The sequence below is a fragment of the Pelodiscus sinensis genome, chromosome 1 (assembly GCF_052426305.1).
Source record: "Pelodiscus sinensis isolate ZL-2025 chromosome 1, ASM5242630v1, whole genome shotgun sequence".
Taxonomy (NCBI): domain Eukaryota; kingdom Metazoa; phylum Chordata; order Testudines; family Trionychidae; genus Pelodiscus; species Pelodiscus sinensis.
The window spans coordinates 96,098,026-96,125,882 of NC_143052.1; the positions used below are offsets into that span (position 1 = coordinate 96,098,026).

Here is a 27,857-nt window from a genome sequence, read left to right on the forward strand (position 1 = left end):
AAGGGCGGGTTTTTTTTTTTTGCTCAACAAAACCATCTGGCAACCCTAGTACCAGCATCATTTTTTTTTAACAAAAAAGCACTGGATGGCATTAACCAATATGCCTTTGCTTATCGGTTAATAGTTTAATCGACTACACTACTACATCCCTAGTTGCCATCCCAAACAAGACAGGAAGTAGGGAAAGAAGTGAAGGCTGACAGCATCTAAGGGAGGGCACAGTCAAACCTGACTAAATGTAACATGCAGAATCCATTCACTTCAGGAATCAAGGGACACTTGTTCTAGGGGGATCCAGAAGAACCTTCTCCAGATAATAAATGACAACATGTGCGGTTACTGTTACAGATCACATGGTACTTTCCACCATAGTAGGAACAATCACCCCCCACACATTGTACCACATACCATGGACCAGGCTGCTGGCCCCTACTCCAGAGCATGACACACTTTGACACTGTTCTATTTAGATAGTTTGCATAATGCTTTGAGCTTTTTGGAATGAATGACACCACACATAAACATGGGGCCAGCTTTTCAAGATGAAAAAAAATCAAGGCACCCTATTTTAGTGCTTGACATTAGCTAGCAACATGGGTGTGTGCATGTGTAAAGTCACTCCATTGCTTGTTCTCTCATCCTCTCTTCAGGAAGAGAAGTCTGTGCATGTGACAGATATTAGTCACATTGTTCAATACACAACTGGAAGACATTCAGCTACCACACTGCTGAGTGCACTATAAGAATTCAAATAAAATAAAATATCAGGGGGAAACCCATTGGACAATTTTGATGGGGGTCATAGAGAAGGGTTTTCAGAAGGGTTTTGCCTCTTCTCTTCAGCTAAGCAAACTCCCGCACCCTCTTCTCCAATGACAACCTGTAGTCCCAGCTGTGTGTGAGAGCAAGGGATAATTAGGGTGGAATGAATTAAAAGGCCCCAAGGTGAGAAGAATGTAGGTCTCTGACATAATAGAGACTTCGGTGGTGGCAGCCCCAGAGATTCTTGAGTTGAATTTGTGCTTAAATAGTCTGTCATTAATATCACAGTTTCAATTAGTGAGTGACTTCGTCAGGCTGTCAAAGAAAGTCTGCAGAAGATTACAGTCTGAGACGCAACATTGTGGAACTGATAGGTAAACAAGCAAAGGACCAGAAACCAAGGACAGACTTACTCCCCCGCCCAGAGATACAAGGTTTCCCTGAAAAAGTAAAAAATATTACACCATACAAGCAGATAAAGTCTTTATAAAAATCATTCTACATTAAAACTTTGTTAAATACTTTTAAAAACGTATTTTTCCCTTCCAGCTTTGTTTCTCCAGTCCTTCTTTGTACTTTCTCTCAATTTTCCAATTTCTTGTTGTTTTAGTTTATTGTATATTAGTTTCCTCTCTTTCTTTAGTTAAACTCAACCAAAAGACTAAGAAGAATGCTGTTCTTTCTAGATTTGCAAGGTCTTAGACTGGATCAGATCCTATTTATCTGGAAGTTCTTAGATGCATTTATGCCTTTGATATCTTGCCTTCCTAAAAACTTGATAGGGCAGGGAATAATTCATCTATTCATAAAGCACTGGGGTAAAACCATGGTGCTATAGAAAAGGCCCCAATCTTTCAAAAACTCTGGCTAATAATTAATTCAATTAGTGGAAATCAATATATTGCTGAAACATAACGGCTGTGTCTAGACTGGAAAGATTTTCCACAAAAGCAGCTGCTTTTGCGGAAAAACTTGCCAGCTGTCTACACTGGCCGCTTGAATTTCCACAAGAACACTGATGATCTCATGTAAGATTGTCAGTGTTCTTGCGGAAATGCTATGCTGCTCCCGTTCAGGCAAAAGCCCTCTTGCGCAAATGGCGATTGGGGCTTTCTTGCAAAAAAGTGCTTTTGCGGAAAAGCGTCCGTGCCAATCTAGACGCTCTTTTCCGCAAATGCTTTTAACAGAAAAACTTTTCTGTTAAAAGCATTTGCGGAAAATCATTCCAGTCTAGACGTAGCCAACATGTTTACACTGAATAAGCCCATTCTTCAGATGAGGAAGATGCCCTAATTAAAAGAGTTCAGTTAAACAGATTAGAAAATGCAAACAAAACCTCCCTGTTAAAAATTCCAGATTTTTGCCAAAGCTTTCCATGGATTTCTAACAATGCTGACCACGGGTCTTGGGGCCGGGGAGAGAGGGAGGGAGAAGACTAACTCCACAAGGAGATGGAGGGTGCAAGGAGCGCAGTAAGAATTAGCCTGAACAGTGAGGCCAGGTACATGTGGTTATTAGTGTCATAAACTTAGCAAAGCATGTACAACCCTTGCCCTGAAGAGCTAACTGTGAAGCCAGAATAAGTACGTGTTCTTCCCCTCCAAACTAGCAGGGACACCACCCAGGTCATTGCACTGATGGGGGTGGGTGGCTCCAAGGGCAGGGAGCAGATTACAGTTCCCCTGGTACCTGCTCTCCTCCCTACAACTGACACCCTCAGGGGCTGTGTCTACACTGGCATGAATTTCCGGAACTGCTTAAAACGGAATACTATTCCGTTTTCAGTTTTTCCGGAAAAGGAGCATCTACATTGGCAGGCTGCTTTTCCGGAAAAGCCCTTTTCCGGAAAAGCGTCTGTGGCCAATGTAGACGCGCTTTTCCGGAAAAGAGCCCCGAGCGTCATTTTCGCGATCGGGGCTTTTTTGCGGAAAAGACTACTGGGCTGTCTACACTGGCCCTTTTCCGGAACAGTGTTCCGGAATAAGGACTTATGCCCGAGTGGGAGCAGAATAGTTTTTCCGTAATAGCGGCTGATTTTGTACAGTAGAGCGTCGTTGCTTTTCCGGAAATTCAAGGGCCAGTGTAGACAGCTCGCAGCTTATTCCAGAAAAGTGGCTGATTTTCCGGAATAAGTGGCCCAGTGTAGACACAGCCAGGCTGTTCCCCAAGAACCCTTCTGCTGCTGCTACAGCCACCTCTACTTGACGTGGGAGCACAGGCAACACTCAGTAGTCCCTGCTAGGGTGCCCATTGTAGTTGGACATATTCCTGGAGGTTCCATCACATGACAAATAACATCTGTGACTGCACAGTACTAGGCTTCAGCTGCTGCAGACTCTCGGGCGCTCCGGGGGAGCTGGCAACCCTAGTCCGGGTTTGTTATTGTAGGGTCGCCAGGGCCAGGGGGAGGCCTCGCGGCGCTGTGACGCGGCACATCCATCCGCAGCCCCCGCCCCCTCGCACAGGGCTCGGCTCTGGCCACCGGGCCCCTTTAAATAAGAAAACTTCCGAGACCCCCGTGCACGGGGATTGGCTGGCCCCATGGCCCCCCCCCGGTGGCCCGCCTTCCCGCCTGCCCCCATTGGCCGCCGGCGCTCGTCAGTCAAATCAGTCTCGCCTCTCTATTGGCCGGAACTGTGTCAATCCTGCGTGGAGGCTGTGGGACCCGCCCAGCCGCGCGCGCCTACCCAGCTGCTGTCGCTGCTGCTCCCCAGAGGAGGGGGCTGACTTGGCGGGGGGAGGGGGCGAAGGGGGCAGAGGGACTCACCGATGCGCTGCCCCACAGGGGAGCTGAAGGGGTTGCCCAGGAGAAAGTCCATCGCCGCCGCCGCCGCACGGCCCGGTATCAGCTGACACGGGCGCCCGTCACGTGACCCCCCCTCGGGCTCGGGACGGGGTGTGCCTGGCCGCCCCGCCTACGCGTGACGAAAGCAGGCGGCGTTCTGTCCTTCCAGGGCGTGCCCGGGGGAGAGCGCCGGTCTGCGGGAGGCGCGGAGGGAGGGGCGGGCCCGTAGCACAAGCGGACACTGTGACGTCACAAAGCTAGGCTCGTGACCTCACACTATGTCGTCACTGCAGAGGCAAATATGCTACAGGCTTACCAGGGGACTGCGAAATAAGCTCTTTACTCCTCGTCCCCTACCTACTCGTCCCCTACCTACCCCCCCCCATCGACCTGGCCGCTCCTACCTGAGTTTTATCTGCTCCTACACGTGACCCTCCATCCCCCCCTTTTCCCTCACCCACAAAGACCTCATGGCCCTGTTCTCCCCCACCTCAAGGAGTAGATTAGGCATCATCTGACCCCACCTCCATGCTACATGTGGATTAGAGCACAGCAGAACTCTCCTACACAAGGGATATTCTTCCTCTCACCTGTTTTAGACTAGTAATAGAGATGTAGCCCTGCTAGTCTGCTGCAGGTGAAACAAAAAACAGGACTATGTAGCACTTTAAAGACTAACAAGATGGTTTATTAGGTGATGAGCTTTTGTGGGCCAGTCCCACTTCCTCAGATTTGATCTAATAAAGCATCTTGTTAGTCTATAAAGTGCTACGTAGTCCTGTTTTAGACTGTGGGTCTAAAGGCTTTCATTTTCCTGGTGAAGGCATAATATGGGGCAATAATGAACCCGGGGTCACCTCATCACATTACAATGCCCCCAAATAATTCAAGATCCAGTAAAAGACAAATAATTAGGTTTATTCAGTATAGAAAAGGGAAGACAAAGCGGGGACATGATAGCCGTTTTCAAGTATCTAAAAGGGTATTACAAGAAGGGAGAAAAATTATTCTCCTTAACCTTTGATTATAGGACAAGAAACTTAAATTGCAGCAAGGTTTAGGATGGACATTAGGAAAAACTTCCTGTCAGGATGAATAAGCACTTCCCCCAGTGCTGGTGCTGCCTCTGTGGGAGGCAGCTCTGAGGGAACCAGCACCAGTTCCCACCTCTCCTCCCATTACCTCTGATACAGAGCAGCAAACTGGGGTTGTGCATGTAGTCATTTGGAGTAACCGGTAAATGCAGGCTTATCAGTTAATCATGTAAAAAATGATAAACTAACATCTTATGTGACAGTAGGAGGAAAGGACAACCACCTGCAGCATGTATGTTTCTGCCTATATATGTTAAATAGCTCTCAAAGTAGAACATAAGGCAGTGGTTTTCGTGGAATCGTGAAATGTGTTTTGGTAGGTGGTTAAGTATTTTAAAATTTCTCTCTTGTCAACTTGTGTTGAAATATAAAATACAATTTGGGAGGGTTAGTGAAGTGTCATATTCTGCAATATCAAGGGTTGACAGGTTGACAAACTATCACAAGTTTTGAGGCTGAAACTGACCCATGAGTTTCTCAACTGAAAACAGAATTTTTAAAGACTATGACAATATGTACTATTCCTGTTTTTTCTGTAACAGGCAGTTTTACCATACTGATCCTGAACCACCAGTACTATTTTGCTCGCAACACAAATCCAGTTGCAGGGAGGATCCCAGGGGCAGAAATATGGCTCAATATTGGGACATTTGCAATGCTAGATGACAGCTCTCAGGAATGTCTCTCACTGATGCTGCTAAGAAATATGGAATAGGCCTCTAAATAATTATCAGTAATTTTCAAGAGATGTATCAAGCAGACTGTGATATTAGAATATACTGGTGTTGGAATATACTGCCTGAACAGGAGAAGCTAGAAGAACAGATGTGCTGTTTAGTAATACTGAACACTAATAACTAGCATTGGGGAGAAGATACAGAGCACGCTATAAATAATAATGACACACACTCCAAATGTTAAAAAATATTATATGTAAGTACAGTACAAAAAGGTTTCTTTATACAACTGTAATGCAATCTGGACCAAATGGCAAGAAAAATAACAAAAATATAAAAACTGCTAGGTCTCGGTCCAAAGTTTTCCTTCTAGTACCAAATACCACAAGATACAGATTATACAAATGTTTATAAATTTTAAATAAAAATACAATACATTAGGGTTTATGTGTGTGGTTGTTTTTTTAAAACTCTTCAAGAGTTTGTTATACAGATCAAAAATAATAGCTGATTGATCCCCTTCTGTTTCTTAGATAGAGATCTGAATATCTATCATTCACTACAGTACTGTCCACTGTGGAGAGTGAGAAACAGTCAGGTGTTTTATGCCATTTTCAAGACATGTGAGGGTCCAAAGGGCCCACCAAGATCCTTCTGTCCACCCTGCCTCCCTCAAATGCTGCTTAGGATTATAGTCACATATTTTTGAGATGTGTATGCCTAAGTCTGAGGCCTGGGCCCAGATCTTCTATATGCTCTATAAGAGCCTCTTGTTTCATCCACCAACCCAGCCCTGTTGACTAACCAATAAAATAGCATTGAATTACGACGAGACGAAGCAATGCAAAAACAGCATCTACCATGTATGTGCAGCTGGGGAAATACATAGTAGAGAGGATTGGGTGAAAGCTTCCCTCTTCACACCCAAGGATCTGCTTAACCACAAAAGATTTAGAGCTCAGCCATAAAGTGGTAATGCTCATTTCCAGCTGCCACTGAAAATAGAGAATCCAGAATTCAAAACAGAAGCAGAAGTGCTGTCCTTCTGCTATCTTAAAACCCCTAAGTTAAAAGGGAAGAGGAGGCCGGAGCCAAAATAAATGGGTCTCTAGTTCAGCTTTCACCCAACATCCCTGGGTTAAATTCTTCTCGAGAATTTAACCTGTTGTCACTAGTCCCTCTTGCAAAGTCTATGCCTGCAACAACTGGAACAGTTACCATCGGCAAGGTGGGGGATGAGCTGATTCATATTTTCCACACGCAATTTGTAGAGGGAAGGCTTTTTTGCTTTTAAATTATATATATATAAATATATATGTATATACACATCCACACACACATATATACAGAAATATACATGATAAATTAAACTCTGTTACAGATATTGGTAAAACTTAAATATACCACGCACACACCTCTACGTGAGAATCAAATGCTTTCCTGTAGCTTTCATGGGATTTGTCCACTCAGTCCATGTTCAGCTCAGAAAGAACCTCTTCAACCTTTAACATTAAGCATCGTTTCAAGATAATACAGCAGCACCAGGAGGATTCCATAGCTCCTTCTTAACACTGCTGGTGAACAGGACGATGGGATCAACATTCATAGAAACAAAGTCCTCTCCATACAAAACATGTACAGATGGGCAGAGGCAGTGCAAGTTTCTTCCACCTATTTCCCTCTCTTCCCCATCAGGATGGCACAGCCTTGATCTGGAGGAATTAGAGGGTGGCTTGTTCCCCTTAGTCCATTCAATCTTTGGCTCTCTTCTGAGGCTGACAGCTAGTGTTAATGATGATGTGGGTGCAAGTCCTCTAGAAGAGTACAGATTCTTCACCATCTCCAGAACTATTTATTACAAGCTACCAACCAGTCAGCAGACAAACAAATTTCAATCACTAATGACTTTGGGGCTGTAAAAAATGACCTACAGGTCAAAGCCTCTATCTTCCATCAGCCAACCAGTCTTCCCCCAAAGCAGTACATTTCAACAGAAGTTAGAAACAGGGCTGGTGACAAGTCCAGAATAATTGCTTGATCCAAAATAAACAAGCATGTGTACTTGTCCACTGACAAACAGTCTGGGCTCAGGCCAATTCCCAAAAAAGGCTTTTTTGAATTTAAGGCTGATGTAATCAAAAGTGTTATGAACTCCAATTACTCAAAAACTTCAGACTGGAGAATATGTTGAGCAGGTCTCTCCCACCAACAGGAAAGGATTCTCTCAGCTTACACATCACAACTTTTCATAAAATTAATAAAAGTAAAATAGTTACAATCCTATGTATATACTATACAGATAGAAAAGTTTAAAACCCTACACATGGAGCCCTTGGAGAGTGCCAGTATAGTGCCTATGTACAGAAGTCTGTAACATGGAAGCAGGGTACATACGAGTATCCTTTCCTGTCAGAGTCCAGGCATGATGTAGGCGATGTTGTCTAGTGTGTTTGACTGGAAAGAGAACATTTAATATTTTTAAAGAGAACGGGTTACGATCCCAAATCCTACAGAAACAATGCTTTAGTGTAGCTGCCATGGGATGTGAAGATCCCCATCTTGTCATGTAATTTTCTACAGCATGGAATCAGCCCCATTTTTAGATGTTACCAGTACTGTCAGCTATCCTTTGGAGTTTTTGAAATACAAGGAGACCTAGTTGAAAGATGGTGCTCTCACTGGGGGCACCTGGATGCAAGGGAAAATCTCATATTGGTTTAAATGATTCCCCATCCCTTATGGCCAATGCTAGGAGCAGCATAGATGAATTAGGAAACAAACCAAAACGAGCCCATATCCACCAGACGGAAGATCAGCAAGGAAGGACCCAATCCAGGGTGATGGAAATAATAGGGGAATCCAGGAAAACACCCTGCCCACACAATCTCATGAGAAACTCTATAACTTTTAATGTAAAAGCGTGAAAAATGAAAAAAATTTCAGAAGTAAGGTGGGAGGGAAAAATGTGTCTGGGCTCCTGGATTTCCTCTGCAAATGCTGCTGGGCAGCTTAAAGGACATTGCTGTGGTCCCCAGAATCTCAGCAAACATGTTGCAGCAACTCTATCTGTAGTGTCTATGACTGCAGCACACCACTAATCCCAGAGGTATGGCTGGCTACCCAAAGGAAGCCTCAGACTAGATCTGTGCAAATAACAGATTTTTCAGTTCTCTGGCAATTCCATGAAAAACAAAAATCGACAAGAAATTGCTTTGGGATGGATCCAAAACAGACTTTCAGAATTTTCAGCAAACCGAAAAAATTTTTTTTTGCAGTCAAACAAAACAGTTCATTCAATCAAAAAAAATGTTTCATTTAATAATAGGGATGTAATAGTACAGTCGATTAACCGATAAGAAAAAGCTCATCAGTTAATGCTATAGACTACATGCATCCCGGCTCAGTCCTGCCTTGCACCGGATTCCGGACCTACCACCACTGCGGCTCTGCATTTAAAGTGTATTAGGAGTCAGGCAGGCAGGCAGCCTGGCTCAGTTCCATCTCACACCAGGTCCGGGATCTCAGACCACTCCCCGGACAGGGGCTGCTGCCATCCCACACTGTTGCCTCTGTATCAGAGGGAACAACATAGGGTGACAGGCAGCTAGTCTGTGAGGGGAGCCAGTTTTTAAACTGGCTCCTTTTGCAGACCAGCTCAAACCTGGAGCCTACAGTGTTGCCTCTGATTCAGAGGCAGCAGAGCAGAGTGGCAGGGGGCTCCTCAGGAGAGGGACCGGAGCACACTGGCTGCCAGCCCCACCCCGGGGGACTATAGAATAATTGAGTAACCAATGAGAATTCATAAGGTTAATCGACTATTCAATTAACCAATATTTAACATTCCTATTTCATAAGAAGAACATAAGAATGGCCATACTGGGTCAGACCAAAGGTCCATCTAGCCCAGTAAATCCGGTCTGCCAACAGTGGCCAATGCCAGATACCCCTGAGGGAATGGACAGAACAGGGAATCTTCAAGAAATCACTCTCCCGTCACCCATTCCCAGCCTCTGAAAGAGACTAGGGACACCATTCCTACTCATCCTGGCTAATTGCCATTGATGGACCTAACCTCCATGAATTTATCTAGTTCTTTCTTGAACCCTGTTCAAGTCCTGGTCTTCACAACCTCCTCTGGCAAGGAGTGCCACAGGCCGACCGTGCACTGTATGAAGAAAAACTTTGTTTTGTTTGTTTTAAACCTATTAATTTCATTTGGTGACTCCTAGTTCTTATGTTATGGGAACAAGAAAATAACTTTTCCTTATTCACTTTTTCCACACTAGTCATGATTTTATAGACCTCTCTCATATTCCTCCTTAAGTCTCCTCTTTTTTTAAGCTGAAAAGCCCTGGTCTTTTTAACTTCTCTTCATGTGGGACTCATTCCAAACCCCTAATCATTTTTGTTGCCCTTTTCAGAACCTTTTTCAATGTCAACCATTTTAAATAGATTTTTTAAAACATAAAATTGAAGAATATTGGGGAAAAAGTACTTTCAAACTGAAACAATTAAAGCATTTAATTTTGAAAATGTGAAAATGAAACATTTTGCTGCCTTTTGATTTTTTTAAATGAATAATTTAACACATTTGCAAAATGTTTTAGTTTAGTGCAAGAAATTTTGGCTGATAAATTTCAGGTCACACTGTCTTCAATACACAATCCTGTTAATGCTTGAAGAAAAAGAAACTGGAATCTTGGCAGGCTCTTGATCAGTTCCATAATTTAGCAGTGCCACCTAATGGCTGAAGAGAAACACCACCCTATGGGTGTGTCTAGACTATCTAGTTTTGTCGACAAAAGTGGACTTTTGTCGACAAAACAATACCAGCGTCTACACTACCGCGGAGTTCTGTCGACATAACGTCGACAGAATTCCGCGGTTTTGTCGACGCTGGTATACCTCATTTTATGAGGCATAACACTTTCTGTCGACAGAACTCTGTCGACAGAAGGTGTTATTGCCTGTAACACTGCGTCCAGACTACGGAGTTCTGTCGACAAAGCTGCTTGCTTTGTCGACAGAACTCCATGTGTCTGGACGCAAATTGTCGACGGAAGTTTTGTCGACAAAACGCGGTAGTCTAGACGTACCCTATATGACACAATCCTGGGTCCCTTTTTTCAGTGCTCAAGCTCTCTCTCTCTCGTCTCTCTCTCTCTCTATATAGACACACACACACACACAACGCTCGACAATTAGTGTAATCTACTCACCCATGGCCCCCTGCTTGGCAAGCCCTGTATGTATGTATGTGTGTACACACACACACACACACACACACACACACACACAAAATTAATTAATTAAAATGTTAGTCTCTAAGGTGCCACAGGACTACTAGTTTTTCAAGTTACAGATTAACATGGCTACCCCTCAGACACCAGTCTTGCTATATCTAACTTACTGTGGGGAAAGCACGTTTACTGATGAGGACAAATGTCTGATAGGAAATTAGTCTGGAACTACCAAACTTATTGCACTTGTGACCAGGTCCAAACTCATGTCTTCAGAAGTGGAATTTTAGTATCTCAACCTGCCTAGAACTCCTTAGTTCTTAACCAAAATAAAAAGAGATTCCAATTTTTAGCCCTATCAACTATGTGGAGACTATGTGCTCAAAATGCTGTTGGCAAAGGGAGAGACTAAAGTGCAGGCTGCATTGTCCAGTGGTTACACAGCTATGGCATGGGCTGGCAGCACCTGCTGACATACTAGTGGATGTGACAATGGCCACTACGGGAATTTACAGCAGAAACTGCCACACCCTTTAATTTATTTATTTTTGTTAGAGAAGAGATCCTTCCTGTGATGAGTCAGTGTCCACAAGACCACTTATATTACGTGGAACATTTGCCTTATTTCCCATTTTCTTCCCAAATATTTATTCTCTGTTCTCTTCTTTGTCAAATTTGCTTTTCATCTAGTGTTTCCAGAGTATTTTACTGGTTATATTTTCTCCTTCCGATTCTTCTTTTTGCCCTCTCTCTCTTTTTCTCTCCCTGGGTGCACTCCCCTGCTTGGTGCTGTGACTTCTGTCCCTCTCGCTGCTTTCATGTTCTTACTTTACATTTAAATCATCCTACTCAGGTATTGCTAGCTGTCAAATAAGGACGCTCTATGAAATGTGGTTTAGGAATGGAGAAGAGAATATTTACCTGTGAACCCAATAGCAGTAAATGCCTCCCTTGCCTGGAGAAACTTACTGACAACTTTTGAGGTGCACACATACACAAGCTTATTAAGATGTCTTGCATGCACACAGTTATTTTATTTGCTTTATATTTACTGTTTCAGTCACTGAGAAACAGGAGCTGCAAGTATTGCAATACATGGAATAAAGGTTAGATCAAAGGACCTTAACCTATTAGCAGCTCTGTATTCTTCAGTGAAAATCTAGTGCACAGTATCCTACAGTAGAACTTGTCAGTGAATTCCCACACAAAAAGCCTTGTCATAATAACAGTGCGCTACTAGGACTATTTATCTATCTATCTGCATAGCAGTATAGATTCACCTGTCTCGCAAAGACACACTAGTCAGATCCCAACTCTCTTTCTATGGAGACTAACAGGTCTAGAACTGAAATAAAAACAACAAAGAACTCACCAGAACTTGCTTAGGGCAGCCATTCAGCTCAGGTAGTTGTGTGGTCAGGCATGCTAAAGGGCCCAGGGCACAGATAATAGAATCTAGAAGTACGGACAAACTTCCTGATACAGCCACCATCCCCTGGAAGTAAGGGAAGAGAAAGGAACTGAATGGGTATAAGGAGGGGAGACTGCAATCCTATCACCACAAATATCTAGTCTCGCACAGATAGAAGTTTTCTCTTGGATTTATCCACCAACCCCACTTCTCCATCTACTGTTTGTATCATGACAAAACCATGTGAGGTTTAATAAACAATTAAGTTACTAAGGACAAAGTACTCCACTTAGGAAGAAAACATCAGTTTCACACATACAGAATGGGAAGCGACTGTCTAGGAAGGAGTACGGCAGAAAGGGATCTAGGGGGTCACAGTGGACAACAAATTAAATATGAGTCAACAGTGTGACACTGCTGCAAAAAAAGCAAACATGATTCTGGGATGCATTAATAGGAGTCTTGTGAGCAGGACACAAGCAGCCATTCTTCTGCTCTACTCTGTGCTGATTAGGCCCCAATTAGAGTATTGTGTCCAGTTCTGGGTACCACATTTCAAAAAAAGATGTGGAGAAACTGGAGAAGGTCCAGAGAAGAGCAACAAAAATGATTAAAGGTATAGAGAACATGACCTATGAGAGAAGACTGAAAGAACTGGGCTTGTTTAGTTTAGAAAAGAGAAGACTGAGGGGGGACATGATACCGGTTTTCAAATATCTAAAAGCGTGTTACAAGGAGGAGGGAAAAAATTGTTCTCTTTGGCCTCTGACGATAGGACAAGAGGCAATGGGCTTAAATTGCAACATGGAACATTTAATTTAGACATTAGGAAAAACTTACTGTCGGGGTGGTTAAACACTGGAACAAACTGCCTAGGGAGGCTGTGGAATCTCCATCATTGGAGATATTTAAGAACAGGTTGAATAGACATTTGCAGGGATGATCTAAGCTGGGGTGGACAACCTGTTCCAGACGAAGAGCCACAATAGCAGTGGAGACAGAGTTAAGAGCTGGGGCAAAGTTGTTGGGGGGAGGAGGAGAAAGGTGCTGGTACATCCATCCCAGGGCACGGCTTCTTTTTTTTGGGGGGGGGGGGGGGGGGAAGGTGCTCAACAACTTTGCAGTGGCTCTTCACGCTGTCTCCACTACTATTGTGGCTCACAAAAAAAGCACTAGGAAAGGGGTAAGAGGTGCAAGCTCTGGGAGGGAATTTGGGTGCAGAAGGAAATAGAGAAGAGGATGCTGGCTCAGGGAGGGGGCTCCAGGTTGGAGAGTGTAGGGATCAGGTGGAAGCTTGGGGTGCTGAGCAAGCCACAGGCTTGTGGCTGTGAGGGTAAAGGAGTTTGGGCTGGGGTGCATGAGGGGCTCAGGGCAGGGAGGCTGGGAGTATGATAGGCTCAGGACACAGATTTGCAGTGTGTGGATGGTGAAGGAGTGTTGTGGCAGAAGACTGGGGATGTGGGAGTGCAGGAGTTTGGGAATGTGAGGCTCAGGACAAGGGATTCTAGTTTATTTTAGGCTCAGGTTTGGGGTTGGGGAGGGGGTGTGCAGGAGTGTTATGATGCTGCGGCCAGATGGGGAGTTGGCCCCAATTGGGGGCTTGTTGGCCAGGCTTCATTAATAAATAAAATATGTCAAACACAAAATTTGTCAGCGTTGTCTTTATTTATGAGAGGGGCGGGGAACGTGTTTTGAGTCAGGGGTCACTGACCCACAGAAAAGTCAGTTGGGGACACAAAAATGAGATGCAAAAAACAACCGCTCCAAAACCCCCCAAGCCTCACTAATGTGGCCCTAACTCTGCTGGTGGGGGCAGGGGACAGGGTGCTGGGGCAGGGTACTCGTGGGGGATCTGGCCAGGAGGAGGGGACAGACAGCTGGGGACAGTCCTTGGGGATCCCGGGTCTCAGGAAGCACGCTGGCTGCTCGTCCCTTCCTCTCCCCTCCCCCAAGCACCCCCCCTGCTCTAACCCAATCCCCCTCTCCTTCCCCAGAGCCAGGCACCGGCCCCCCTCTATACCAATCTCCCTGCCCCCCCGCCCATACCTAATTCTCGGGTCCCGGAGGCAGAGCTGCCACTACAGCTGTGCATCTCCCTTCAGGCGCTGGGGCGCATGCGCTGAGCAGCCAGCATGTTGAGTGGCCGGCACACTGTGCGCACCACCCCCACCCCTTCCCCAGACACCTCCACTGCCTAACTCAATATCCCTCCTCCACTAACCTTATGCCCAGGTCCCAGAGCTGCCGCACCCAGAGACGCTGCCTGAGCTCAGCAGCCAGCTGCTAGCATGTGCAGGCTGGGATGCTGTGTGCGACCGGGCCTGCACGTGCAGGATATGATGTAGTGCGCTGGAGGCCATGAGCAGAACAGCGCACGTGGCTCACAGTGGCCCAGCCGTGACAACGGCTGACCTGAGTGGTTCCAGGTTCTGTCCCAGTTCCATCAGGAGCCGCAATTTTTTTCTTCATGAGGTGGCTCGCAAGCTGAGGGTTGGCCACCCTGATCTAGGCAGTGTTTGATCCTGCCATGAGGGCAGGGGACTGGACTTAATGTCCCTTCCAGTTCTAGGATTCTATGTGAGGTATTTCATGTGCATACATCACTGATTCAGTTTACAACAGGATCTCAATGGGCAATGTTAAAATATAGTAAAAAGATGTAGGGGACTGCACAACAGGAAAAGTCATAGAATATTGGAATAAATAAATCTTGTTGGGGCCACAATTTTAGTGATTTAAGAAATAATCACTTTTGATTATCTACTATGATAAAACTACACTTGATCTTAGCCAACCTAAACCCAGAAATAGGAAGCACAGTGAAGATAACTCCTTGAATCCAGAGAGGTATAAAGACTGAAGTTAAGCTTATCCTAAAATTACATACTTTTCAGAGTAGAGAATTACTTTTTCACATTATACTGCAAAGGAAGAGATTTTCACCTTTATAATGGCAAGAACTATACAAAATCCCAATTGGGACACTGGGAAAAAGTTCAAATATGTTTGTTATTGGTGATAAAGCATACAGTGTGAAGGAAAGTCTTACCCATTAAACTCAATGCAATTTGGAGTACAGATCACACACATGCTATGTTGGGATTACATACGACAGCTTCCCTGATTTGGTACTGGCTCTGTACCCACCTCTGTCTCTTGCAGCCGATGTCCGATGAGGCTCAGAGATTCACCCAGCAATTGTAGATGTGCAGCTACATCAATGGGATCTGTATCAGGAACTTTGGCTGGTGAGGAGGATAAAACCACAGTGCTGGAGGGGGACTTCTTATGAGGTGAAAGCATACCTGCTGGGGAAGCTTAAAATAGATGTATATAAACATTTATCATCACCTCTCTCTCCTTTACTGACAAGTCTGTTTGAATTGTAAGTTCTTTGGGATTGAGACAATATGCAAAGCACCAACCCCACTTCTTGGCACTGTAAAAACAACTAATATTAATATAGAAGTGATGGGAGATTCTCTCAAACAGAGATGCTAAACTAACCATATTTATTTTTAAATTCTAGACTCTAGTACCCACCTAAACTTCTCCCTGTTTATTCTTGCTTTATATCCCCCATCATCAAGGTGCTGCTTGAATGATATCATTTTTATATAGTCAGGGCTGGAAAGGATGCTCTTTTGAAACCTATCAACACCATTCCTCAATCATGAGGGACCATTTTTGAGTAAGAGGATAACCAGACATCAAAACTCATGGTGAAGGAGGAAAGAGCAGGAGATGTTTTCTCTATTCCCTAATGCATAGGTAATACTCTCTCCTTTCCCCAAAGCCCTGAACAAATGGGGTGGGGCTATTACCTTTCACTTTTGGGGCACCCTCCGATGAGGCTGCCTTCCTCTTCACTGTTGTGGCCTCTGCTTTATTCTGCTTATGCTGCAGATATTGAGCTTTCTGCTTCCATACCTGCACAGAATATGGAAAGAAAAGTAGAATTCAGACCATTAGGCAAACCTGCTGCCAGGATTTGAGGGGTGGATAGCAGATGTCTAAATAACTCTCAGAAGCAGAAACATTTTTGTTAGAATGGGGCTGAGAACATCCAATTCCTTTACTGTAGGGGACTGCACACAAGGCAGTGCTGGCAGTGTGAGAGGATACAGGCTACTAATTTGGAGAACTTATTCTACAAATAAATATATACAGGTGCATACGTACCAGTTTATCCTTCTCAGGCAGCTGCTTCCACACTTCTGCCAGTTTTTTGCTCAACTCCCCAAAATCTAGGAGGAAAAGGGGAAATAGCAGTAAGAGGAAAGGTTAATAAAAAAATCAAATATAAAAATGAACCAAGAGAAGATAATGGAAAGTTTGCATAAATACCAAAAGTTCAGGAAATGGGGCCCATACATATGCTGTTAGTGAAGATTCTGTACCACAGCTAGAACCACCTATAATTTGGAGATGATTTTCTGTAGTCTCAATCTAAAAGGAACAGTCTCAGAGGGTAGTAGCCCTGTTAGTTTGTAACTTTAAAAACAACTTTTAAAAATAACACGCAGTCCTGTGGCACCTTAGAGACTAACACATTTTTTATATGTATATACACACAGTTCATGATACTACGCATATATTTTTGTTATGTGAATGCTGGGCACATACACCTGCATGGAGGAACATTGAATATATGGAAGGCTGCACAACACACTATTGGAGACAGTTTCAAAGTAAAAGGAAGTTATTTAAATTCACAGCTGAGTTGAAACACTATGATATTAGATCATGGAAGCCTCTCCTTTTCACTTTGCTGTCACTTATTTAAAGCATCTTGGCAGACTCTTTGCACTCCAGCATCAATAGCGGGTGTTGGGACAAAACAAGACTATAACTTGGCAACCTGACGGGACTGTCTCAATGATCAATGTATATGAACAGAAGAAGCTAGGTTATTCTCTTACCTATCCCTGGATGCTCTGCCACAATGGTCACCCGATATTCCTTACAGAACACTTGGTAGGCAGACATGTTCTTCTTCTTTGGCTAGTCACAAGGAGAAAAGAAAATACCTCTTTACATTTAAATTTGGCTGACTCCTGCAAGATCTCTGCCAATGCATGCAATTTCTGATCTGAGGCAATCCCTGCTATTCTAGTTTAGGAACAACATCCAATTCTGCTGACACACCTCAGTTTTGACATGCAGCACCTTTCTGATCCCATTCCTAGGGCTATGTCTAACACATGAGCCAGGGATACAATTCCCCTGCTAGAGTACACAGGCTTGCACTAACTATCATTGAGTTAATGTGAGTAAGAAAAGCAGCGTGGCCTCAGTAATAAAACAGTGGTAGTGGAGGCAAGGCTGAGCTGTTCCAAGTAAACCCCAAGATTGTGGTGCAAACGAAGGCTAGGACGTAAGGCAGATATGCCAATTCAACTCAGTCCTGACAAACAAGATCCTCTCTTATTCCAGTCCTACGATTTCTAAGGGATTAAGATACTAGAAGTACAGCAACTGTGGTGGCAGAGGCGATTGTCAATCTGCGCTCAAAGACAATCTACATTTAATTTTAGATCTTATTTTATTAAGTGAAGGTATTTATATGTTGGTTCACTTGGGTTATTCCTGCTTAATTCCTGACATAATACAGCTCTGTGTCCAATCTGTTGTTCCCACCTGTATACAGAAAGATGGCATTGTTCTAATTATTACCATATCACTCATACTGTATTACATTTTTCTCCACTACCAATTTTATAAATTAGCCATGGATACCCGATGCTCTAGATTCTCAGCATAGAATGGAACTAAGAACATGGTCCCGCTACAAGATTAATATCTTATTTTTCTTTAATTTAGGAGATAATGGACAAATACTCCAACTTCAGCATAGACTTCTTTTCCCTTGCCATATTTTACCAAATCAGTGGCCATTCTGATCCAGTAATCTGCCTGGCAATAGCCAGAATCAGATGTTTCAGAAAAAAAGTGTGAGAAACTCCCAAATAAGAAATTATGGTACAATTTGTTAACAGAAGTTTCTTACTTTTTGTTTTAGATAAAGTTAGAGGATAGTTTATTCTCTGAAATATCACATAACTGATCTTCTGCAAAAATGTTTCAACAGGGAAACAATAGTTGGATAGTTAATTTTTTTCTTCCTTAGGTTTCTGGGTGGACAGGACAGCTCTTGCCTCAAAGACCTACTTTTTTAGTTTATACTTGGATCACATTTTGAAGCTTATTTTCATAAAAATGGGAATTATAATTTTTTGTAAACAAAGACTCTGCTTCTGGAACAATGGCAATGGTTTTGTGGAAATTCTGCTGCCAAAATACAAGGCATCTTATCCAGTGTTACCCATTATAGAGGAGTCACAATTTGTGCTGCCTATTTTATCTACCACTCTCTACCTTTTCTTTATCCCTTTCTGTTCTCTCAGCTTTTTCTTTCTCCTTCTCTTCTTTCTTCTTTTTCTTCTCACTTTGCCCATCTGTGTGGAAAACAGGAGGTGGGGGGAGAGGCACAGGAAGGACGAATGGGGTGGTGGGTGGAGGGGGTGGAGGTGGTGTTGCCATAATTTCTGCCACTGCCACAGAGGCAGAGTGTCCAGAACTCTTCTTAGACTTAGAGTGCTTTTTCTCCTTGTGTTTCTCTTTGTCCTTCTTTTTTTTGCTCTTCTTTGACTTCTTCTTTTTCTTGATCTCCCGGTAGGAGTCATCTATCACTAGCTCTCCAGCCTCCAACTCCCCACCTGATGATGAACCAGATTCCAGGGGGGGCTCCATACTGGAAAGATCATAGTCACTCCCATGGCCTTCTGAGAACAGAGATGTGTCAGGGCCAAATCCTTCAGGAATTGGAGGTGGGTGTGGGTCTGGTGGTGGTTTATGCTTCTTCCGGGCTGATTTCAGGAAGCTTTGAAGCTCATGACCCAGGAGGAAAGAGCCTTGTTCATCCCGAGCTGATTTCTTGGAGGATTTTTTTGCTGCTGCTGGAGGTGAAGAGTATGGGAATGACTCTTCATCTACTGTGCTGCCCCCTTTCTCTTTAGGTGAAAGGATGAGTTTCATTTTCAAGCCATCAGGCTCACGCAAGGTCAGTGTCTCTGTGTTTACATAAAGAGGCTTCATCTTTTTGGATTTGCGGAAGCTGTCATCGTCCAGTGAGAGCTCACCACTGCTACTACTCAGCTTCTTCTTATGGTGCTCCTTCTTGCTCTCTGAATAGCCAGTGGCAACAAAGGAAGAGAAGGATGATTTTTCAGATGTCTTTTTTGAGGTCTTGGAACCTGTGGCAAGAGGTGAGGTGATAGCTTTGAGAAGATCCATGGCTGTGTCAGAAGAGGTTGGGCTTGACACTGTTTTTTTCTTCTTTGATGGCAACTCCAAAGGTGAAAAGTCTGAAAAAGACCAAAATAAATTCAACTGAGAGGAAGCAGTACATGACATTTCCTTCTATGTCAGCTTGAAGAGGAGGAGTGATAAATCCCCCAGTGCTTCTGGTACTCAGAGATAAATGGTTGCCTTTCTGCCTTATAGAGAAGTCCTCTGATTTTGTTGCAAAGGAATACTGATCATAAGAAACAAGACTACCGAGAAATAGAAGCTGGGGGCTTCTGGCTAGTTATAAGCATCAACTGTTAGGATAATTCTGTGGTCATATTAAAACGCAGAGACACAGGTATGACCATCCCAAGACACAAATATATAACTGAAAAGTCAGAGGAACCAGTATTACCTTGAGTATTATGAATATTGTTATTATGTATTATTTATACTACGGTAGCATAAGCTTTCCAGTCAATGGCCAGGATCCCATTGTGATAGATACTGTATAAACAGAAGGAAAAGACAATCTGTGTCCCAAAGACCTTATGTTCTAAGAAAACCTATAGCTTGATCTTTCAGAGAGAAACAAGTACAAATGTCACACAGGCTGTGTCTAGACTGGCATGATTTTGCGGAAATACTTTTAATGGAAAAGTTTTTCCGTTAAAAGTATTCTGTAAAAGAGTGTCTAGACTGGCACGGATGCTTTTGCGCAAAAGCATCGGTGCCCAGTATAGACGCACTTTTGCGCAAGAAAGCGCTGATGGACATTTTAGCCATCGGGCTTTCTTGCGCAAAAAATTAAGGTGCCTGTCTACACTGGCCCTCTTGCGCAAGTATTCTTGCACAAGAGGGCTTATCCCTGAGCAGGAGTGTCAAAGTATTTGTGCAAGAAGCACTGAATTCTTACATTAGAACGTCAGTGCTCTTGCGCAAATTCAAGCGGCCAGTGTAGACAGCTGGCAAGTTTTTGCACAAAAGCAGCTGCTTTTGTGCAAAATCTTGCCAGTCTAGACGCACCCACAGAGAGATGTGTAGAATTGGCAACTTCAAGAGATCAAAAATCATGAGTCAGACCTCCAAAAATTATGAAACTGTTCTTCCAAAAAAATCAAGAGATTACAAAAGGAGATTATATTGAGTTTTGAGGTCAGTCTTTTGATTTTTGCACATACTCTGCTCATCACCAGAGTTGTGGCATGGGACAAGTAGTATTGCCCACTCTCCCATATGAACTGGAGAAAAGGATCTTAGCACCAGCTGCAGGAGCTCTCAACTCACACATCCACCCATCTCCAGCAATTAATCTGTGCTCCCGTTATCATCATCCCCCCTTCAGGTCAGTCCCATACCCCAACAATCCATATTGCCCCTCAGTTCACCCTCCCAGCACTCACCCCCTCTGCTCAGCACCTACCATCAATATAGACCACCCTCCCCCTGCCGCTCATCAGCACCCAACCTCTTCACTTTAGCTCCCCTTCAACACTCAAGTCATAATTTGCTCCCCCAGCCTCATATCTGTTCTTCTTAAGATTCTTCACTCTCTTCGGGTCTGTGGGGGCTGCAGTGGTGTCCCCTCTCCCACTTCCCAGACTGTCAGGGAGCTGGCTGGGGTTGACAACCAGAGCCCACAAAAAGTGGCTCCCGCTGTCAGTCGCAGGTGATGGGGACAGGAGAGGGTAATAATAGGAGCCCCATCAGCCCAGGGCTGATAGTGATTTCCATGTGAAATTAAGCCTCACTCATGATCTTGGGATAGAAATCTCAAACATCAGGGCTACGTCTACACTGGCATGATTTTTCGGAAATGCTTTTAACGGAAAAGTTTTCTGTTAAAAGCATTTTCGGAAAAGCGCGTCTAGATTGGCAGGATGCTTTTCTGCAAAAGCACTTTTTGCGGAAAAGTGTCCGTGGCCAATCTAGACGCGGTTTTCCGCAAAAAGGCCCCGATCGCCATTTTCGCGATCGGGGCTTTTTTGCAGAAAACACTACCGTGCTGTCTACACTGGCCCTTTCGGGCAAAAATCTTTTGGAAAAAGACTTTTGCCCGAACGAGAGCAGCATAGTTTTTCTGGAAAAGCACTGATGATTTTACATTAGATCGTCAGTGCTTTTCCGGAAATTCAAGCAGCCAGTGTAGACAGCTGACAAGTTTCCCCAGAAAATCAGATGATTTTCCGGAAAAACCTTGCCAGTGTATACACAGCCCAGGAGAGCAGCAGCTGCTTGTGAGGCACTTAGTTCAGAACACAAACCCCCTTTCCCCGTTGTGGCAGGACCCCTACTTATAACATTGTGAAATTTCAGATTTAAATATCTGAAATCATAAAATATATAATTTGTAAAGTCCTATGACTGTGAAAATTACCAAAATGGTCAGTAAATTTAGTAAGGCCCTACCAATCAGGTTTCCTGCTCCTCAGCCTCAATCTTGCATTCTTTCTATCCTTACCTCTGTAGAAGAACTCATCAGAGGAATGCTTCCTCTTCTTCTTATGAGATTCTGTGGCCAAGAAGAAAAGGTCGCTGTCCTGGAATCAGAGAAGAAAAGGAGCTGAAAAAACAGTAGGAAAACAAAAACAAATTCATACTGACAGTTGACACAGATAATCTGGAAACTACATTTGACACTAAATACACTCTCTGTTCATTCAGCAGTTTAAAAATTAAGTCTGGGTAATTTCGTGAGTGATAGAAAATGTTTAAAAAATGCCAGAAAAATGTTTTTTGCTACACTTGCAAAGGTCTTAACCCTCCCAACCTTAAACTAGTCACCTCTGGGATGACAACAGGCGGCACAAATTTCAGCTCAAAATGGTTGCTATTACAGTATTAACATGCTCAGGTGTTTAATAATGAAGTTAACATCTCTCAGAATTACCATTTCAGGCTGTCTGCATAATCAAGACAATAACACTGTATCAGTTTACATTCTGAAGATTATCTATGCAACCGTAAGGTCTAGAACTTTTTTATAGGACAATCTGAAATTTCTGCTTTCCAGCTAGGAGTATTTCCCTACTCATCCACCCTGAGGGCACAAATCACAGATAACAATTGATGACAATCCTCACAGCAAAGCAATGGCACTCTTTGAAGGATTGTATGCTGCCAGAGTGATATGAAACATTCTTGCTGTTTTCCATAGAACGTCATTGGTCATTTTCACAAAAGGGAAACTGCAAACTCTCCCAATTCAATCCCAACAGAAGATTTCAAGTGCATTTTCTCACCTTCAACCTTTTTTTTGAGGTCTTTCTGACCTGAGCTGCTATTTCCTCCTCTTCCCGTAGTAGATCCTTGTAAGAGCGTTTTTTCTCTCGTTGGGTTCTACCTGCTGCCAGCCCCACGTCATCAATGCTTCGGTCAACCTCTAAGCACTCTATATTTGAGAGTGTGGTGAGAAAAGGAAGGATTGAGACACCCCATTAAGGAACACAGGAAGCAAATTCATTCCACATAAAATGCATCACAATCACAGAGGTAAAATTTGAAACAGACTGTTGTACAAAAGAATACTTGGGAGTAGGAATTAGTGTGCTGTGCTGCCCCACCAGAAGGGAAAAGGCTCAATACTGGACAATAACCTACAAGAGATATAAGGTTCCATTCCTGGTCTTGGTTTCTTTCTCTCCAAAGTCACAAGGAGCTGGGGATGCTGCTGAGACTAAAACCAAGGTCTAGAGATTACTATGCTGCTGTGAAGATTTAAATGCTATTCCCCATTCCTGTTCTATTGACAGGAAAAATAAAATGGTGCAAGGGCAGAGTTCAATAATGAACGTTAGAAATCTGAGATGCCATGTGCAAAACCCATGTTCTAGTCCCAGCATCTCACTTCCTGATGCCATGAGAGACTTGGAATGCTGCAGAAACCCAGCCTAATGCCCTAGGCTTTGCATTCTGTACTGCCATGCAGGAGACCGGCTTTCTTTCCCTCTCTCCACTCCAAGGGCTTGCAGGGCCTGTAGAGGGTACCCATTTTGAACACCCTCTCAGATTATGAAGCAGTCATACCTTCTTTTTTCTTGGAGTCATCATAAGCCATGGCGGTCCTGCAGGAGCCTGAGAATGTGTTGCCACGTCTGGGCTCTTTCCCCCGTTCCCGTTTACAGGACAAGGTCTAAGAAACAGAGAATGAGAATAACCCTCCCATAAAGTGGAATCATAATGGAGAAAAGGGAATTTCCTATTGAGAACTGGAGACTCACAGGAAGAACGTGGCAAATTAAGTGTGCCTCCTTGTCTGCTCAGGCTCACAATTGAGGGATGGGAAGATTGGCAGAAAAACCACCAAACTTCAGGGTAGCTTGCTTTTGCTGATTCCCCTGTTAAAAGTTTGGAGGAGTTTGATTGTCTTAGGAGAGAACAAGCCTCCCTTCTTTCTGATGAAGCCTTACATTTGGAAACATCCTGTAATTTATTTCAATAAAATGTAAAATGAGTGAGCAAATGGTTTGTTTTGGCTTCTATGTTGGCATTATGCTTTCTCCTTGTCAGCACTGTAGCAAAGAGTGGGGTCTTTAAAGAGACAAATTCTAATCCCGTGAATCTCAGATGAAGAATTTGGAGAGTGAAAAGCCCGCAGCTGGATACCAGCCCTGTCCAAGGTCCAATGACCTAAGATCTACTATATTAATTGAAGATTTTGGAGTGGAGGTGTGCATCTTTTCTGAAATTCTTGCATTCTCCCACTCTGGTACTGTAGCAATTTTGACAGCCAATTTGGGTGATGGGAGAATAAGTAGAAGGGGGAAAAAGCCCCATTTCCTTTTCCTAAGGGTTCTGCAGCACTCCCAGCCTCTGGCAACTCAGGAAGTTCCATGTCTTTCCTTAATGAATCATTTACTCTCAGATGTTGGTGCAGGTGAGAGGAGACATGCACCTTTGCCATTGTGGAATAGCTGGATTCAGATTAGCTCTCGGAAAACAACTTGTGTTCTTCAGTCAGAGACCAGCTTCGTGGTAGAAGTTCAACTTTTAAAAGTCAAGTTATCCTTCCATATTATTTAGCTCCCATCTGACTGCAGTTACTCTCCCCCTCCCCCATCTGTGAATAAGAGACCAAGCAGCTGATATTGCGAATGGCTGAGACACAGTCATGACATCATATTGGAGTTAGAGTTTAAGCTTTTGGGGTAGGGAATTGTCTTGTGTGTTTTGCACAGCTGTGTCTACCTGCAAGTTTCAGAAGCAATTGGTTGATACTACAGTATATTTATTCATGCTTTACCAGTATCCAAAAAGCCCTCCTCACACCTAACATCCACCACTACCATCCCAACTAAGTAGAAAACATTTTTGTTACAATTCATGTGGAGTAGAGGTTAATCTACAATTCATGTGGAGTAGAAGTTAATCTGCATTAATTTTAATATGTTAGAAAAATCATCCACTATAGAAATTAAAGTTTTACAAAAATGTTTACAATGCCATTCATAGGCATGGCATTTCACAAACAGAATTTATTAACAGCATAGCCACGTACAGAAAAATAAAAGAGAACAAATACCTTCCCCACAATTATCTTACAATATTAAAGGCCACATATTGACAATTTTACAAGGCATGATGTTTATTTCTGTGATCTGCCCCATTTACTTCAATGGGATCACTCATAACAGGCAATATGCATGATCCTAAATGTTTGTAGGGCCAGCATCTAACAGATACAGCTTAAGAAATGACAGAGAGGGTGTGTGGCAGGAAAGTGAGAGGTTACACCAAGAAAACAGATTTACTTATGGTCATGTTCACCCATTATTAGTCCCTTTTTAAGAGTCAGGAAAAGAAACTCAAAGAATAGAGATTACAAGACAAAGTCCCCACCCAAAAGAGCTCACAAACAGCCCCGATCCTGCAAATATTTAAGCATGTGCCTAACTAAGTACAAGCAGTCCTATCGACTTTGAGGGGGCTCATACATGTAAAGCGCCTTGAGGCCCCCTTCTCCAATGCAAAGCATGCCACTGAGCCCCAGGGATTACCCGTGTGACCTCGGAATTGTTAGGCCCCTAACGGATGCAGGATCAGGCCCTGGCTCAATGAATTCACAGCAGCCCATGGGGGCAGTGTAAGGAACAATGAGGACAACAGAAGCTTCCCGGGCGGCCCCCGGCCTAGACAGAGCCTGGTGCCTTCTCCCCTTTCCTGGGCAGCCCCGTGCCTGGCCCAGCTGCCAGGGGCGCGATTGCCATTAGCGCTGTTCCCAGGGGCGGGTGCAGCGGCCCCGCGCTGTCACTGCAGCAGGCTGGCGTTTCGGTGGGGCACACAGCAACCCAGCGCGCGCGACCCCTGCGGGCACGCCCCGCACCTGCCTCCAGCGCATGCGCACCGCCTTGCTCGGCGTGGCTTCGCGCCCCCTCCCCCCATCCATCCCTTTCCCGCCTCTTCGATTTGAACCAGCCCGGCCGCTCCACCGCCCCTGGCCCGCGTCTCCTCTCACCCCGGCGGGCTCCAGCCTCGCTCCAGCCCGCGGCCCTGCCCTCGAGCAAGCCCCGGGGTACCCCGCGGCGGCCCAGGCCGAAGCCGCCTGCCGAGCGCTGGCCCCGCTCAGGGGAGGAGGGCTCGGCGGGGGGGATGGGGGGCGGTCACTGCGATCCGCCGCTTCCCGCCTCGCCGCCGCTGTTGCCTGCGGCCGCCATCTTGTAAAGGAAAAAAAGAAACGCCCGCCCGCCGGCGGCGGCCAGGAAGAGCCAGTCGACTGCCGAGCGCCTCCAACGTAGGAGGCAGGGCACGCGGCCTGCAGCAGAACGCCGAGCCGATCGATTGACAGGCTGAGAGAGGCCTGAGGCCCGCTGGCACAGGGCGGAGCGCAGCAAGCGCCTTGTGTAGTGGGCAACGCTCCTGCCCCGGGCTGGTGCTTCCTCTGGTGCACCTACAACCCCTCCAGCTCCTGGTCCGTAACGTAGCGCGCACACACGCTCCTAGTCCATCACCTAGCACACAAGCACCCCCACCCCATAGCTCTGACCACTCTTATTCCTCCCTCTCCAAACTCAAGGCTACCATTGCATGCCCCCCACCCACCCCTCACCTCTTTTGAGGCAGGTGCATTTCTTACAGCTTTTTCTGTATGCAGTGCATGCACATTAGCTGCTGACTGGGGCTCCTGTTACATGAAGGAAGCCAGCATTATTTCTAATCACAGCACAGAGCAGCTGCCACACACACAGCTATTCCAGGATCAGGGTTAGCACATGATGGAGCTGGGATGTATTCCCATGCTAGAAAACCACAAATGCTGGGAGCTACAAACACTTGGTTGATCTTCACATTCAAAACCTCTGCCTGAGATAGCATGATACTAATCACCTTTTTGCAAAACACTTGTCCTAGTAGAAAAAGCATTTCCTCCCAGGCTTTCCTACTACAGCCCCATAGAGGAACTGCCTTTAATTCTTACCTCCACCCTCATTTTCCCTAAGCGACGAGGAACTCTGCAGCCTTCCTTTATATAGGTTTCAGCATGCAGTCACATGATGATAGTCAGAGGCCTTCTTGAGCATGTACTGTCTAGAGACTACAATTCCCAGCAATCTTTGGGCTTAAAGGGGCTATGTCCTGCATAGGTATGCTGGATGCACGTGCACTTACATGCCTTAACTGTGTTAGTCACCCTTTCATTTTTAAGTTCTCATCCAAGCACATTTATTTATTAATTGTTAATTTATTAATTATAACTATTATAACTATTATTATTATTATTATTATTAGTGTTATTATTACATCTGGAGATTAAGGGGTTTGCTGTACTACCTTATTTAAACACATGCTAAGAACTAATCCTTGCCCTGAAGACATTTAAGCATTAGCCCTGGGGGAATTCCGTGTCAAAATTTTAAAAATTCTGTATGCAATTTTTAAAAATTCTGCAAAATTTTGCATATTTCGTCATGCCATCTTCATTTATTGTTGCACTTTATTTAAAAATACTGTCAGCAAGTATGTTTGTAATAATACAGACAACAAAAAAAGATTCAGGAAATGTCATTTTTTCTTCTGTGCTACTGCTGGCAGTGATGCTGCCTTCAGAGCTGGGCACCTAATCAGCTGCCACCACTTTCCACCACTCTGCCTTTAGAGCTGGGAGATTGGAGATGAGGTTTCATGAGGGAGACCAGATTTTGCGATTTCTGATGCAATTTTCATAACCGCAAATTTGGTAGACCCTAAATATAAGAGGGAATATCGTGCTGCTAAGATCAGATGCAAAACTGGAAGAAGGAAGCATTTTGATGAAAATCACAAATTTTGTGTGTAAAAATAAAATTCTGCAAAGAACATTATTTCCGTATGCATAGGGTTTTTTTTCCTACTGGTGTTAGTGAAGTGACATGCATGAAAAGCAAGGGCACTGAAGTGAGGTGCATGCTGATTACACACAACATTGACTGTGAGAGTCATGCACTCCTGCATTCAATCAAAATACAGCTACAGTTCAATCAGTACACCTTGCAAATTTTAGGTACACATGCATAGTTAGCAAAACTTCTCTATCCTCTGAGATCATCTTGGTTACAATAATTTTGTGGCCTACTGAAATGAAGGAGAATCACTCATGCAGCCCACTCAGTAGCCTAGGTTGCC

At 44.3% G+C, this 27,857-nt stretch overlaps 2 protein-coding genes across 5 annotated transcripts in view; both read right to left on the reverse strand.

Moving 5' to 3' along the window:
• Nucleotides 1–3,736, reverse strand: part of TOM1 (target of myb1 membrane trafficking protein) — a 35,104-nt gene extending 31,368 nt beyond the window's left edge. The window contains exon 1 of one of the 2 annotated variants that reach the window (XM_075938063.2): nt 3,530–3,736. In XM_075938063.2, coding sequence (XP_075794178.2) covers nt 3,530–3,581 — 52 coding nt within the window. In that variant the 5' untranslated portion in view covers nt 3,582–3,736. The remainder of the gene's footprint in view (nt 1–3,529) is intronic. The other variant, XM_006137963.5, reaches the window with a different exon arrangement.
• Nucleotides 3,737–5,550: 1,814 nt separating this feature from the next.
• HMGXB4 (HMG-box containing 4) lies at nt 5,551–26,763 on the reverse strand. Of its 3 annotated transcripts, none has more exons than XM_006137964.5 (11): nt 26,674–26,763; nt 23,286–23,391; nt 22,502–22,650; nt 21,721–21,799; nt 18,348–19,336; nt 16,892–16,973; nt 16,152–16,216; nt 15,794–15,899; nt 15,117–15,286; nt 11,931–12,053; nt 5,551–7,772 (listed from the first exon to the last, which is right to left on the reverse strand). In XM_006137964.5, exons 1-11 carry the CDS (start codon nt 26,683–26,685, stop codon nt 7,728–7,730), a joined length of 1,926 nt encoding a protein of 641 aa, XP_006138026.3. In that variant the 5' UTR covers nt 26,686–26,763; the 3' UTR covers nt 5,551–7,727. The 3 variants fall into 3 exon arrangements, with proteins under 3 accessions (XP_006138026.3, XP_075794198.2, XP_075794217.2); XM_075938083.2 differs by lacking the exon at nt 26,674–26,763 and adding an exon at nt 25,714–25,935; XM_075938102.2 differs by lacking the exons at nt 23,286–23,391; nt 26,674–26,763 and adding an exon at nt 25,714–25,857.
• Nucleotides 26,764–27,857: the final 1,094 nt, after the last annotated feature.

Bases quoted from the DNA above. Each gene is read 5' to 3' on its own strand.
- HMGXB4 (XM_006137964.5), bottom strand. The intron at 15,900-16,151 runs GTACGTATGCAC...TATTCTGTGCAG, and splicing joins TGCCTGAGAAGGATAAACTG to GTATGGAAGCAGAAAGCTCA. The intron at 7,773-11,930 runs GTGAGTTCTTTG...TTCTCTTTCCAG, and splicing joins GCTGCCCTAAGCAAGTTCTG to TCAAACACACTAGACAACAT.